The following is a 13,332-nucleotide window of genomic DNA, read 5'->3' as shown; positions in this document are numbered from 1 at the left end:
GAGAGAATACAAGTTATACGATCACTCCTACCTGATACTTGTACCAAAATATTAAAATCATACCATAAACCATGATGTCATTCTAAATGCTAACTCTAAATATTTAAAATTTTAATTCTGCCTGTAAGAGCGAAAGGTTATAATAGAAGCTTTAACATGCTTCCATTTCAGCTCTAAAATCAACATCAGCATGTGATCACATTTCTAGTTGACAGTTTCCTGTTTCAGAAATCCTACCACTAATTGTTTTTAAGGTTTTATTCCAGTCCAACTTAATCTCTGAAACAATTCACACTGTACCTCTGGCTGCTGCAGCTGCTAGTTACTTGACCCCGGGTGTCATACCCAACAACAAAGCCTCTCTGCTTGAAGTCTGAGAAACATCTTTCAAGGTATTTGTACATTCCCTGAAGCAGATAAACACAAAAGATTAGTTCCTGACTAATACCTGCATTTTCCACCATTTAAAATCCATTATTTTTATGTGTTGTGTGCAGTTTATTGGCTCATAGGGAACTGGCTTACACCTTTATGCTCGTGTTTACCAGTGTGGGAACAATACTGTTCAGTCCTCAAATCTGAGAGGACAAACATTTATTCCCTCAAGTGTCAGACACATTTAATACCACAGAAATATCAATTAAGTAACTATGAAAGCCAATACGATATATAAAACATTAGGGGAAAAAGAAGGGATAAGAGAGTCAGTATGGTAAAAAAAAAAGAAAAATTGTTAGAACCAAAAGATATTGTTTCTTGCCTTATGGCTGTAGACAACAGAATTTTGACCATTTTAGGCCCTGCTAAATCTCAAGACTGAAGCCAAACAAAAGATTTGACCTATTCATGACACAAACATTTTAAATCAGCAACATAAACCTTCATTAGAACATTTCCTTCTTTCTTTCTTCCTTTCTTCCTTCCTTCCTTTCCTTCCTTCCCTTTCCTCTTCCCCTTCCTTCCTTCCTCTTTCTCTCTTTTCTTTCTTTTCCTTCTTCCTTTTCTTTTCTTTTTTCTTTCTTTCTTTCTGTCTGTCTGTCTTTCCTTTCCTCCTTCCTTCCTCCCTCCCTCTCTCCCTTTCTTTAATTTTAAGTAACCTCTACACCCAACACGGGGCTCAAACCCCCAACCCCAAGATCAAGTGTGCACGTTCTATCAACTTAGCCACCCAGGTGCCCCATTAGAACATTTCTTTTTTCCTTTTTTTTTTTTTTTTTCATTAGAACATTTCTTAAGATGGCTGATCCCATTTGCAATTCCTAGGAAGTTCTAAAATCTCACAGAAAGAACATTTCATAAACTAGGAATATTTGCAGCCAATGGCGACAAAAAAAGAAATGAAAGTATTTAATACTGAAAACATCATAACAATAAATTAGAACCATTTAAGTGTCCTGTGAATGATTTGCTAACTTTAATAAATGCTTTCATCTCTAAAAATAACACTTCATATTGTATAGTCCTTTAAAACCACTTTCACAAATGTTGGCACATTTAATCCTTACAACCCCAAAAAGAAAAAAATGAAGATACCTTTCCTATTTTTGTCTGCCCTTCAACATCTTTTCAAAGAAAAGAGCAGACAGAATAGACTGAAGCTCCACTCAATGACTTGCCCAAGGCCTAGATTCATCTAAATTTACTGAAGGCTACTATATGGCAGGCACAGCTAAGACTGTATGTGGCAGCACCATGAGGCCCCAGTGACTTCTGGACCCCTCTTTCAGATATAATTATTCTTTCCAACCTACTCCCGAAAGAGAACCTCAAACACCTCCCTTTTGGCCTTAGTCTATACTTTGTATTTGATTAAGCTCTTCTCTCCAGCTAATCTCTTAAATCAGGCAAAAACCCCCAGCTGGCAAAACATCTTGTGATGGGAACTAAAACTACCTACCCCTCCAATAATGCCAGCAAGATCCTGCATGAGTGACCCCAAGACAACGACTGACCTGACCTTTACTGCCCACCTGCACATACCCACTACTTTTGTCTTACACTTTCCTTATATAAACGTAGACATTTTTTTCAGCCCTTTGGAGACAGTCTTTGAGATGTTAAGTCCACTGTGTTCCTGGTGTTGGCCACACTGAAATTCCTTTTTGTTTCACCACCACTCTGTGTCTCCGCCTTTGGATTTTGTCAGCAGCAAGTGGCCGGACCTGGGCTGCTTAGGATCTCCAGAGTCTGGTGCTCTTGCACCCCTGCGCTCTGGTGACACTCCCTGGGACTGTGGGTGTGAGTCTGTGGATGTGTGCGTGCACGCATGCTTGCTATAGCCCACGCTGGTTAGTTTCACCAATTTATTTATTTCTAAAGAGGATGCTATCCTCAAATCTCACAGAACTTCCTACTATTCTCTGGTTTAAAAATCTACCTTTGCTGGGCGCCTGGGTGGCTCAGTGGGTTGAGCCACTGCCTTCGGCTCAGGTCGTGATCTCAGGGTCCTGGGATCGAGTGCCGCATCGGGCTCTCTCTCAGCGGGGAGCCTGCTTCCCTCTCTCTCTCTCTCTGCCTGCCTCTCTCTCTACTTGTGATCTCTGTCTAATAAATAAAATCTTAAAAAAAAAAAAAAAGGATTACCTTTGCTAATCCCCATAAACCCAGATTCTGAAAAGGGATAGGGCTTAAGAATCAGATTCCATTAGGCTTTTCCACTTCACATAATGGAATCTCAACTCTAGTAACAATTTACATTTCCATAGAAAATGATTTTGAAACACCTCCTCCAATCCTTTTTGTAAAGTCAAGGAATCTTCCTTTATTAAAAGCCTATAAGGAAATAAATTTATTAAAAAGAGTGAGCTGACACATCTCTCGATGAGGGAAAGAAAGGAGACGGGTGCAGAAGTGGCACGTATCCTACCTATTTAGTCATCTTGTCGTCTGTTCTTCCCCATCCCCTGCATTAGCCTTTGCCTTTAGAGAATTCCCTCCGAACAAGGCTAAGAATGATTTACTGTTGACACTATTGATTAGAATTATAACTTTATATCTACTGAGCAATCCTCTAGTCCAGAACTATTTTTAGTATATGCTAAATACATTTTAGCCTCAAAAGTATATAATTCCTTGAAGCAGTAGGAATGATTCACTAGAAAAAGAAAGTAATCTGTTTCTATGTTGCATAAAAATGGGGAGAAATAAATTATATCATATCATAAGCTGTTTTAAGGAACTCTCATGGACTATAAGAAACAAACTGGGGGTTGCTGGGGGAGAGGTGGGCAGAGGGGTAGGGTAATTGGGTGATGGGCATTAAGAAGGGCATGTGATGTGATAAGCACTGGGTGTTATACACAACTGATGAATTATTGAACTCTACATCTGAAACTAAGGACGTATTATAGGTTGACTAATTGAATTTAAATTTAAAAAACCTCCCATGGATATGGGCACTCTTAAAGAACTCTCATGGATATGGAAAACCATGTTAAAGGGAAATATTTTTAACTACATTTTCCAAATACTCTGGTTAATCTTTATCAATGGCCATATGCCAAAATGAGTAATTCTCTTTTTTCTAAGTTTGTTTCTTTCTATCAGTTGGAAATGTCAATATCCATTTCCTGATTTCAAATGCAAATTAACAATGTCAAGAGTTTGAATATGGTCACCAAAAGAACTCAATCAGAAAGTTAGTCTATAACCTTGAAGATACACAAATGCCTTCTAAAATAAATCTTATGCAAGACCAAAGATCAGGATTTATTCCACATTTTTTACTTAAAAAAGTACCTTCCTAGATATAAAGTTTGTTTTTGTTTTTAGAAAGGCACAACCTAATTTAGAAAGCCAAAAAATAGTGTGATTAAAAAGTATACGTATAGTACTTTGTAATTCTTACCTGTGTTGACTGTATTACTGTAAGGTCATTAATATAGCAAAATCCTGCCCCCATAGTAGAACGAAGTCCTGCAGTCCCAAAAGTCATTCGGCAACAAAGACGATCCCGGAGCTCCTTGTTCATCCCATTCCGTAACAGATTTTCAATCTGCTCTTTTGTTTTGGGATTCTATAAAAAAAAGGTATTAAGACTTAATCAGGATCACAAGCAGGGTCCTAATATGAAGCCCTTCTGAGGAGCCAGGAAGTGTTATGTATATATCACAAGGTTCTAGACACACTATAGATTCCACAGTGCTAATGATCAATATTAGTATGTATAATAAAATAATACCTGGCCCTTTACAGAGTCCCCCAAGGAGCCAGGCCCTTACTGGAATCCATTTACATATCTCTAATTATCACAGCATTTTTTGGTAATACTATTTAAGAGTTTTTTAACAAATTGATAAACTTAAGAGCTATGAATCCAAAATAAGCCTCTTAGTCAAAAAATAACATTAATTAGAGTCTCTATTTAAAGTGTTAAAAGAAATGTGGAAGCTATTGGGTAAAAGCCATCAACAGACACTTATCAACCACTTCCCAAATCTCTGTGATTCAAAGTGACCAGATAAGTGTTCCTGCTCTTTAAAAAGTCACAGAAAACCACTCAATGTATCTACAGTAAAGATGACCATGAAATGGTCTTAGATATTACAGGTGGACTTAGATAAGAATGAGAATGAAAATTCCGTCCAAACTTGGCTTGCTGAGCAGGACACACCAACATCTACATTTTAGAATTCTGTGTTTCATTATCACATCTTTTACCTTATTTTCATAAAGCTCAAGGATGCCCCTGACTGAAATAGTACTTCACAAACAATTAACTTCAAATAGAAATGTAATAAAAAATTAGAATAAAATTTGTAGTGATTTTCCAGTATTTTCTTTTTAAGAGTCAGAGTCAGATATTACGAAAATAAAGTGAACCACAACTTCTCCCTTCCACACTTTGTGTAGTATGGATTTAGTCCATACTAACAACTTAGATCTTCTATGTCTATAGCCTATACAATAATGAATATTCCGAAGGATAAACCAAGGCACCTACAAGGTGCTAAATATGAGAGTATATTTGTACTTGCAAAGAAATAAAAACATATTAATATATATTTAAACAGAAAGGGGGCACCTGGGTGGCTCAGTGGGTTAAGCCTCTGCCTTCGGCTCAGGTCATGGTCTCAGGGTCCTGGGATTGAGCCCCGCATCGGGCTCTCTACTCGGCGGGGAGCCTGTTTCCCCCCTCCCCCTCTGCCTGCTTCTCTGCCTACTTGTGATCTCTCTCTCTCTCTGTGTCAAATAAATAAATAAAATCTTTAAATGTCTATATCTATATATATCTCACATAAAACCTTAACTCAAGGAATCTCCCTTTTATAAATGGCACACACTAGCAAATACACAGGCTATATAAGAATATGAATAGCTATTTTTTTTTTCAAGATTTTATTTATTTGAGAGAGAGAAAGAAAGCATGCCATGTGTACAAGCCAGGGAGGGGCAGAGGACCCTGAGATCATGACCTGTGCGTAAGGCAGACGCTTAACCAACTGAGCCAACCTGATGCCCCAAAATAGGAATAGCTGTTAAGATAAGAATCTAAACAATAAGATTACCTGTGCTACTATTTATTATTCTAATGTCTAAGATACCACCAGATTTGATAGAGGTCAAAGAGACTTGAAGAGGGCTAACACTTAAAAACAAATGTAAGGGGGGCCGGGTCGCTCAGTGGGTTAAGCCTCTGCCTTAGGCTCAGGTCATGATCTCAGGGTCCTGGGATGGAGCCCCACATCGGGCTCTCTGCTCAGCAGGGAGCCTGCTTCCCCCCCTTTCTCTCTGCCTGCCCCTCTGCCTACTTGTGATCTCTCTCTGTCAAATAAATAAAATAAAATCTTAAAAAAAGAAAGCATAAGAATGGCAAAAATTAAACACTAAAAATACCTGCATTCTGTAGAGGGTACATAACAGTGTCACATAGTTAGTGACACTGAAATTGGGGTAGTCCTGGGGGACCTGACTGGCTTAGTCAGAAGAGCATATGACTCCTGATCTTGGGGTTGAGTTTGAGCCCCACACTGGACACAGAGATTACTAAAATTAAATAAATAAACTTAATTTTAAAAATTGGGGTAGTCCTTTTAGAGTTTGCAGCCACTATCAAAATTTAAACTGCATGTACATTTTGGCCCGTAAATTTCTCTGTCCAAAGCAATATCTTCACTCAAACAAAAAGATTTATTCATGTAAGAATGTTGATTGCAGCATTTTACTGGTAGTAGTATTATTACCTTTGCATTGATAAAGAACTTAAGATTTAGAGAGGGAGCCTAGTAACACTGAGCAAATATTAGAGGTCTAGACAGGATTTGAATCCAGGTTGGTCTGGCTCTAAATCCTATACCACCTCACTACAAACAACAAAACAATTATGTAGAGCAGGCTAATAATGCTTCTAATAATAATAAACTCCAACTATAAGGTAAAACATTATTCTTTTTAATTACAGCTAAATAAAAATGATCTACCAGACATGAATATTACTAGTTACTGAGTACTTCCTAATGTTGAACTGCACAGCTACTAGAGTAGGGCCTAAAAATTCTATTCTCTGTTATAAACATCACAACCAGTCCTAACCTAATTCCTGGTTCTGAAAGAGCCTGTAAATTAGAGAAAAATAAAAATGGATTAAAAATCATAATGCATTAGACATAAGTATATTTTTATTGTAAACAGTGCTAAGCGATTATAGTGACAGGCATATGAAATCTACTTTAGGTTTCTCCACTCTTTCATAGGTAGATAATTTTAAATTAGATATTGATGTCTCAAATGTTTTAAAATATACCTAAAGGGCTCTCTATGTAGCCATGATTATATTTTCCATTCAGATGAATTTGTATTTTTTGTTGGTTTTTTTTTGTATTTTGTTGTTAAAATCTTCAAATGACTGTGGTTTTTATAAGCTATCACATATGAAGGTTCTAAAGAACTACAAATTATTTTTAAATACTATTTCCACAGAGAAGTCAGATGTATTAAGTGAAAAGAAGAAGTATGTATAAAGTGTTTTAATCTATGTAAAAAGAGGTATGTGTATACTTATATATCATTCCAGAAATACTCCATGCAAATGTAAGAAACTAAAAATAGTGATTATCTCTGATGGGGAAACCAGGAGTGAGGTCTGAGGTAGGTAAATGGCTTATTTTTATTGTACAGCCTTGGTACTGTTTGGATATTTTATGGATGTCTTACTTATTTTATGGTAAAAACTAGGTAAGTATCTATGATCGCTTTTTTTTTTTTTAAAGATTTTTTTTTTAATTTATTTGACAGATCACAAGCAAGCAGAGAGGCAGGCAGAGAGAGACAGGAGAAGGAGGCAGGCTCCCCGCTGAGCAGAGAGCCCGATGCGGGACTCGATCCCGGGACCCCGAGACCACGACCCGAGCCGAAGGCAGAGGCTTTAACCACTGAGCCACCCAGGCGCCCTCTATGATCGCTTTTTACCTCACAAATTATTCTTTTTAGAACAGCACCCACAGAGGGCTATTAATAAAACATACATTGGATCTTCCTCAAATACAAATTATTGTTTGCTTAATAAATGTGCTCCCTTATTTACAATGCACTCATTACTTGAGAGTAGGAACAGCCTAATCAGTCAAAAGAGAAAAAATATGATTCAACTGGTGTCAACCATAAAGAAAGCATCTCTAAAATTATACTGTAAGTCTGTGGAGAAGTTATATGATGTACATACTTTTTGATAATGCACTTGTTGATCTACATATAAAATGAAAATTAATTATTTAGAAAGTAAATGCATTCAAGCTGAACTAAATTTGCTCTTAACCAGTATATTTTAGAATCCTAATAATTTTAGTACCCCAAAAAAGTAATCCTGAAGAAAATCCAAAAAGATTTTAGTGACTGCTAGCATTTTCTATACTTCATCAGGAGTAAAGCTGATTGTTTAGTAGGAAATCAGTAAGCTAAAGAGTACAGAATTAAAGCCATGCATTATTTTCAAATTTTACCTGTTTACCCAAAATTTTCCTTTAGGTTCTAATCCTATGGATTGCTGCAACTTTATATGGCTGAAATGAAGAAAAGAAAGTATCTTCTTACATAAAACTCTGTGGGGTTCTGTTTTTTCCATAGTGTAGTCCATAAGGCCCAAATTCAAAGAAAACATGAAAGAACTGATTTCCACACACACACACACAAAAGCGGCACTATACACACACACACACACACACACACACACACACACACACACACACACACACACACACAAAAGCGGCACTATACACACACACACACACACACACACACACACACACACACAAAGTACCTCTTCTAACAAACTTCTTACAAACTCTCATAGATGTGAATAAAGCTATATACCAGACCAAAGTCACTCCAACCCTGCCTGCCATGAAATGAAAGTATTAGTATTCACTTACGAAGGATTTTTTTGGACTCACCCAAGCTTTTCTGAACCTATTCTGTATGTAATTAGAGGGTTTCTGTATTATTTATGTGTAATAAATGTAAATATGTATAAAAGGATGTAAAAGTAATTAATAATCATTATATAAAACAAATCAAGTTTGTCAATGAGGAATTCACCTATAAATCTTAGTTCCTACTTCTTTTATAAACCTAATATTTGTATAATTTTTATACAACTTGAATCTACTCTATTAATATTCTAGTACTAAACCTAACAGCCTAAAAATAATTTAAAATGTGACCTTCATTGTTTAGAAGATTAGAACAGATCTAAAAGAACATAATATATATTCACAATTCAAACCCTAATATTGTTATATATATAAAGATGAGGCAATGGACACTGGGGAGGGCATGTGCTTTGGGGACCACTGTGACTTGTGTAAGATGGATGAATCACAGACCTGTACCCCTGAAACAAGTAATAAAGTAAAAAGAAAAAAAAAGATGAGGCAATATACAAAATTGACTTTTTAGTGGCTCAAATATATCTAAAACTGCAAAGCTACAAATAACATTTTAAAATTTTACTGACAGAGGCTGCTGTCTAAACAATAAATACCCATTTTATAAAACTACAGAGAAAAAATATTTAAGTTTATTTCTAAACAGAAGTTAAAATAGGAAACTGCAGTCTGAAAATCCAAAGGGTAAACTCAACTGACATTTACTTCTGAGGGTCAGCCAGTTTGAAGATCCGAATCTAGAGACCTGAGTAGAACATGTTTTCCCAACCAGCTGCTTCCTTATTGAGTCCAAAATATACTCTTGCTGATCAATAATTTTTTCCCATTTAAGGGTCTTTGTATAATTCTAAAATTTTATTTCTCCGTCTTTAAAATTTATTTTTCATATAGAAGTATAATTGACATGCATTATATTGTTTTAAGTATAAAATAATGATTTGAAAATTCAATAGATTACACAATGCTCACCATGATAAATGTAGTTATGCCATCTGTCACCGTATGTTAATATAATACAGTATTATTGACTATATTCACTGTGCTATACTCCTCATCTCCACGACTTGTTTATTTTATAACTAGAAGTTTGTATTTCTCAATCCCTCAATCCCTTACGTATTCTGCATATGCCCCCACCACTCTCCCCTCTGGGGACCACCAGTTTGTTCTCTGTATTTATGAGTCTGTTTCTGGTTTTTGTTTGTTCATTTGTTTTGTGTTTTAGATTCCAGATATAAGCAAAATAATTTCTCATTTTAAAAAATTATAGAAATTAGCATAAATTAAATTGGCTTAGATAAATTCAAATGACTATTCTTGTCATATAAAATGAGATGTCATTAATAAGAATTGGCTTAATAAAATTTGAGAAATAACCAGTTAGTGAATATAAAAATCGTATCCAGGAAATAGAGATTCTAACTATTCAAAAAGCAGAAAATACAATTCCAAATATAATATATTGTTATCATTTAAGTATAATACTAAATATATCAAAATTATTATGAAAGATCAAAATGTTGATTATTATATTTCAAAACTGAAGATTACATAGGCATAGTCTTTTTTTTACTGTTCAATAACATGGTCATATTCAAGTATGTATTAAGCTTTAAACAAAAAATATTTCTCATATAAGGCAGTCAAAATAAAGCATTTCAAATGTTGTTGTTTTTCCTTAGGTATTCTGACACCTACTTTTCTTGACTAAAACTGCTCTTAAAAAATAAAGTCTTGTGGCACCTGGGTGACTCAGTGGGTGAAAGCCTCTGCCTTGGCTCGGGTCATGATCCCAGCGTCCTGGGATCAAGCCCCGCATTGAGCATTGAGCCCAGAATCGGGCTCTCTGCTCAGCGGGGAGCCTGCTTCCCTTCCTCTCTCTCTGCCTTCCTTTCTGCCTACTTGTGATCTCTGTCTGTCAAATAAAGAAATAAATAAATAATTGTTTTTAAAAAATAAAAAATAAAGTCTTAATTTAAAAAAAATAGAAAAATCACCTCAGTAGATACAGAGAAAGCATTTGAAAAATTCAACCGCCAATAATTATTTTTAAATTTCTCAGTAAATTTTTAATAGTAATTCCATGAGGCATCTACCCAAGAGAAATGTTTGAAACATATTCACACAAAAACCTGTAAATGAATTTTTTTTCTGTAAATGAATTTTTTTTTTCTTAAAAATTTTATTTATTTATTTCAGAGAGATCACAAGCAGGCAGAGAGGCAGGCAGAGAGAGAGGAGGAAGCAGGCTCCCCGCTGAGCAGAGAGCCTGATGCGGGGCTCGATCCCAGGACTCTGAGATCATGACCTGAGCCTAAGGCAGCGGCTTAACCCACTGAGCCACCCAGGCGCCCCTGTAAATGAATTTTAATAATAGATTTATTCTCAACAGTTGAAACCTGCTGTCCCATCAACAGGTGAATGAATAAAAAAAATTGTTGTACATCCATAAAATGGAATAACATTTAGCAATAAAAAGGAATAAACTGCTGAAATTGTCTATTATGCTGTCTACAAAATGGATAAATCTCACAAGCATTATGTTAAGTGAAGGAAGCTAGACATGAAAAGTCTACATATTGCATGATTTCTGTAAAGGCAAACTATAGGAACAATAAAGAACTATTACAGCTCAACAATAAAAAGACAACCCAATTTAAAAAGGGGCAAAGGAGGGGTGCCTGAATGGCTCAGTTGGTTGCGTATCTAACTTCCACCAGGGTCACAAACCTGGGGTCCTGGGATCAAGCCCCTGGAATAAACCCAGAGTCAAGATCTCTCCTCAGTGTGGAGTCTGCTTCTCCCTCTCCTTCTGCTCCTTGGTAGCACCCCTGCTCATGCTCTCTCTTACTCTCTCTCAAATAAATAAAATCTTAAAAAAATAAAAAAACAGGCAAAGGATTCACTAAAGAAGATGTATAAATAGACAATTCACTGTAATAAGTATTGATTCGTGCTACAATATAGATGAACTTTGAAAATATGCTAAGTGAAAGAAGGCAGACACAAAAGTCACATACAACAGGGGCGCCTGGGTGGCTCAGTGGGTTAAGCCTCTGCCTTCAGCTCAGGTCATGATCCCAGGGTCCTGGGATCGAGCCCCATATGGGGCTCTCTGCTCCGTGGGGAGCCTGCTTCCTCCTCTCTCTCTGCCTGCCTCTCTGCCTACTTGTGATCTCTCTCTGTCAAATAAATAAATCTTAAAAAAAAAAAAAAGTCACATACAACAATAGTATGCTTCCATTTATATGAAAGGTCCAGAATAGGCAAATTTAGACAGATGAGTGGTTGTCAGAGGCTGGGGTGGGGGAGGAGGAACAGGGAGTGACTACTAATGGGTATGGGGTTTCTTTCTGGGATGATTACAATGTTTGGGAATCATATAGTGGTGAAAATTGCACAACCTTTTGAATATACTAAAGCCCACTGAATCATTCATTTTAAAGTGGTAAATTTTATTTCACATTATGTGAATTACATCTCATTTAATAAAAACTATAGGACAAAATTAGATCAGTGATTGATAGGGGTTGGAGCAAAGGGATTCACTACAAAAGGGGCAGGAGGGAACTTTCTGCAGTGATACAAATGTTCTTTGTGATATTGGTTATTCAATTGTATACACTTTTCAAAATTCATTAAATGGAACACTTAAAAGAATGAAACTTACTGTCCATTATGTAAATGTAAATTATACCTCAATAAGCCTGACTTTAAAAAAAGTATATAGAAAAGCCCTAAAGCTGAGGTTGAAGTAGAGGAAATATGCAGAAACCCAGAAGCACAGTGTTTTACATTATAAAGTATGAATTTATAACAAACAATATTAGGTGGGTGTTTTTCAATTACCTTTATGAAACATTTGAAAAATATAATTTAATGTTAAAAATACAAAACTTGAAAGATACCTGAATTCTCTTCATGAAGCAGAGTTGTTGGTTTTTTTTTTTTAAAGACATGCAAATTACAAAAATAAAGTCATGGGTGTGAGATGCACTGTAGTAGAATATCAACTCTCTTACTTTTAAGTTTTTCCTGATAATTATGTAAAAGTTCCTTGATGTTTGGGATATTTAAATCATAATTCTATGTAAGTATGATTCTAATTTTACAGATACCACAAAATGAAACTTACTATTTTTGTAAAATATGACATTTCTACCTAATGAACATCTTAGGCTGTATTTGATGTTATTTTATTGTTGACTTGCATTTTGTTAAGGAACTATAGCTTCTGGTACTATTTAGGCAAAAATTAACAGTATCCACATTTTCAAAAGTTATAGGGGCACCTGGGTGGCTCAGTGGGTTAAATGCTCTGCCTTCGGCTCAGGGCATGATTCCAGGGTCCTGGGCTCCAGCCCCACGTCAGGATCCCTGCTCAGCGGGGAGCCTGCTTCTCCCTCTTCTCCTCCCCTCTCCATTTCTGCTCTCTCTCTCAAATAAAATCTTAAAAAAAAAAAAAGTGCTCAGAACAGTGCTTGGCATGTAACAAAGCCACACACACACACACACACAGTTTGTTATGCTCAAACTCCACTCCAGTGTCCCCCTTATATCTTCAGCTCCAGCAAGAGTTTAACCACTATCACGGGGCTTGGGTGAATAGAACCCATCTGCCTGGGTTCTGATCCCACAGCCACCATTAACTAGCTGCGTGATCTTGGACAAGTAACTGAACCTCTCTGTTCTTTAGTTTCCTCATTTGTAAAATGCTAGTGATAAGAATATTGGGACCTGATGAGAGTATTATCAAAAAGTGGGGGGGGCATCTGGGTTCAGTGGGTTAAGCCTCTGCCTTCAGCTCAGGTCATGATCTCAGGGTCCTGGGATAGACCCCTGCATTGGGCTCTCTGCTCAGCAGGGAGCCTGCTTCCTCCTCTCTCTGTCTACTTGTGATCTCTGTCAAATAAATAAATAAAATATTTTTTTAAATTATATATTAAGTACT

The 13,332-nt window shown here is 36.3% G+C and overlaps 1 protein-coding gene across 1 annotated transcript in view; it reads right to left on the bottom strand.

Annotated features, from left to right (window-relative positions):
- The window catches only part of PGM2L1 (phosphoglucomutase 2 like 1), a 50,262-nt gene that overhangs the window by 23,811 nt on the left and 13,119 nt on the right, over nucleotides 1-13,332 (bottom strand). The window contains exons 2-3 of the mRNA XM_047692277.1: nucleotides 3,848-4,015; nucleotides 301-407 (exon numbers count right to left, since the gene is read on the bottom strand). Coding sequence (XP_047548233.1) covers nucleotides 301-407; nucleotides 3,848-4,015 — 275 coding nt within the window. The remainder of the gene's footprint in view (nucleotides 1-300; nucleotides 408-3,847; nucleotides 4,016-13,332) is intronic.

The sequence above is a fragment of the Lutra lutra genome, chromosome 10 (assembly GCF_902655055.1).
Source record: "Lutra lutra chromosome 10, mLutLut1.2, whole genome shotgun sequence".
NCBI lineage: Eukaryota > Metazoa > Chordata > Mammalia > Carnivora > Mustelidae > Lutra > Lutra lutra.
The sequence above is the reverse complement of the archived record's forward strand: the minus strand, read 5'-3'. Positions and strand labels throughout refer to the sequence as shown.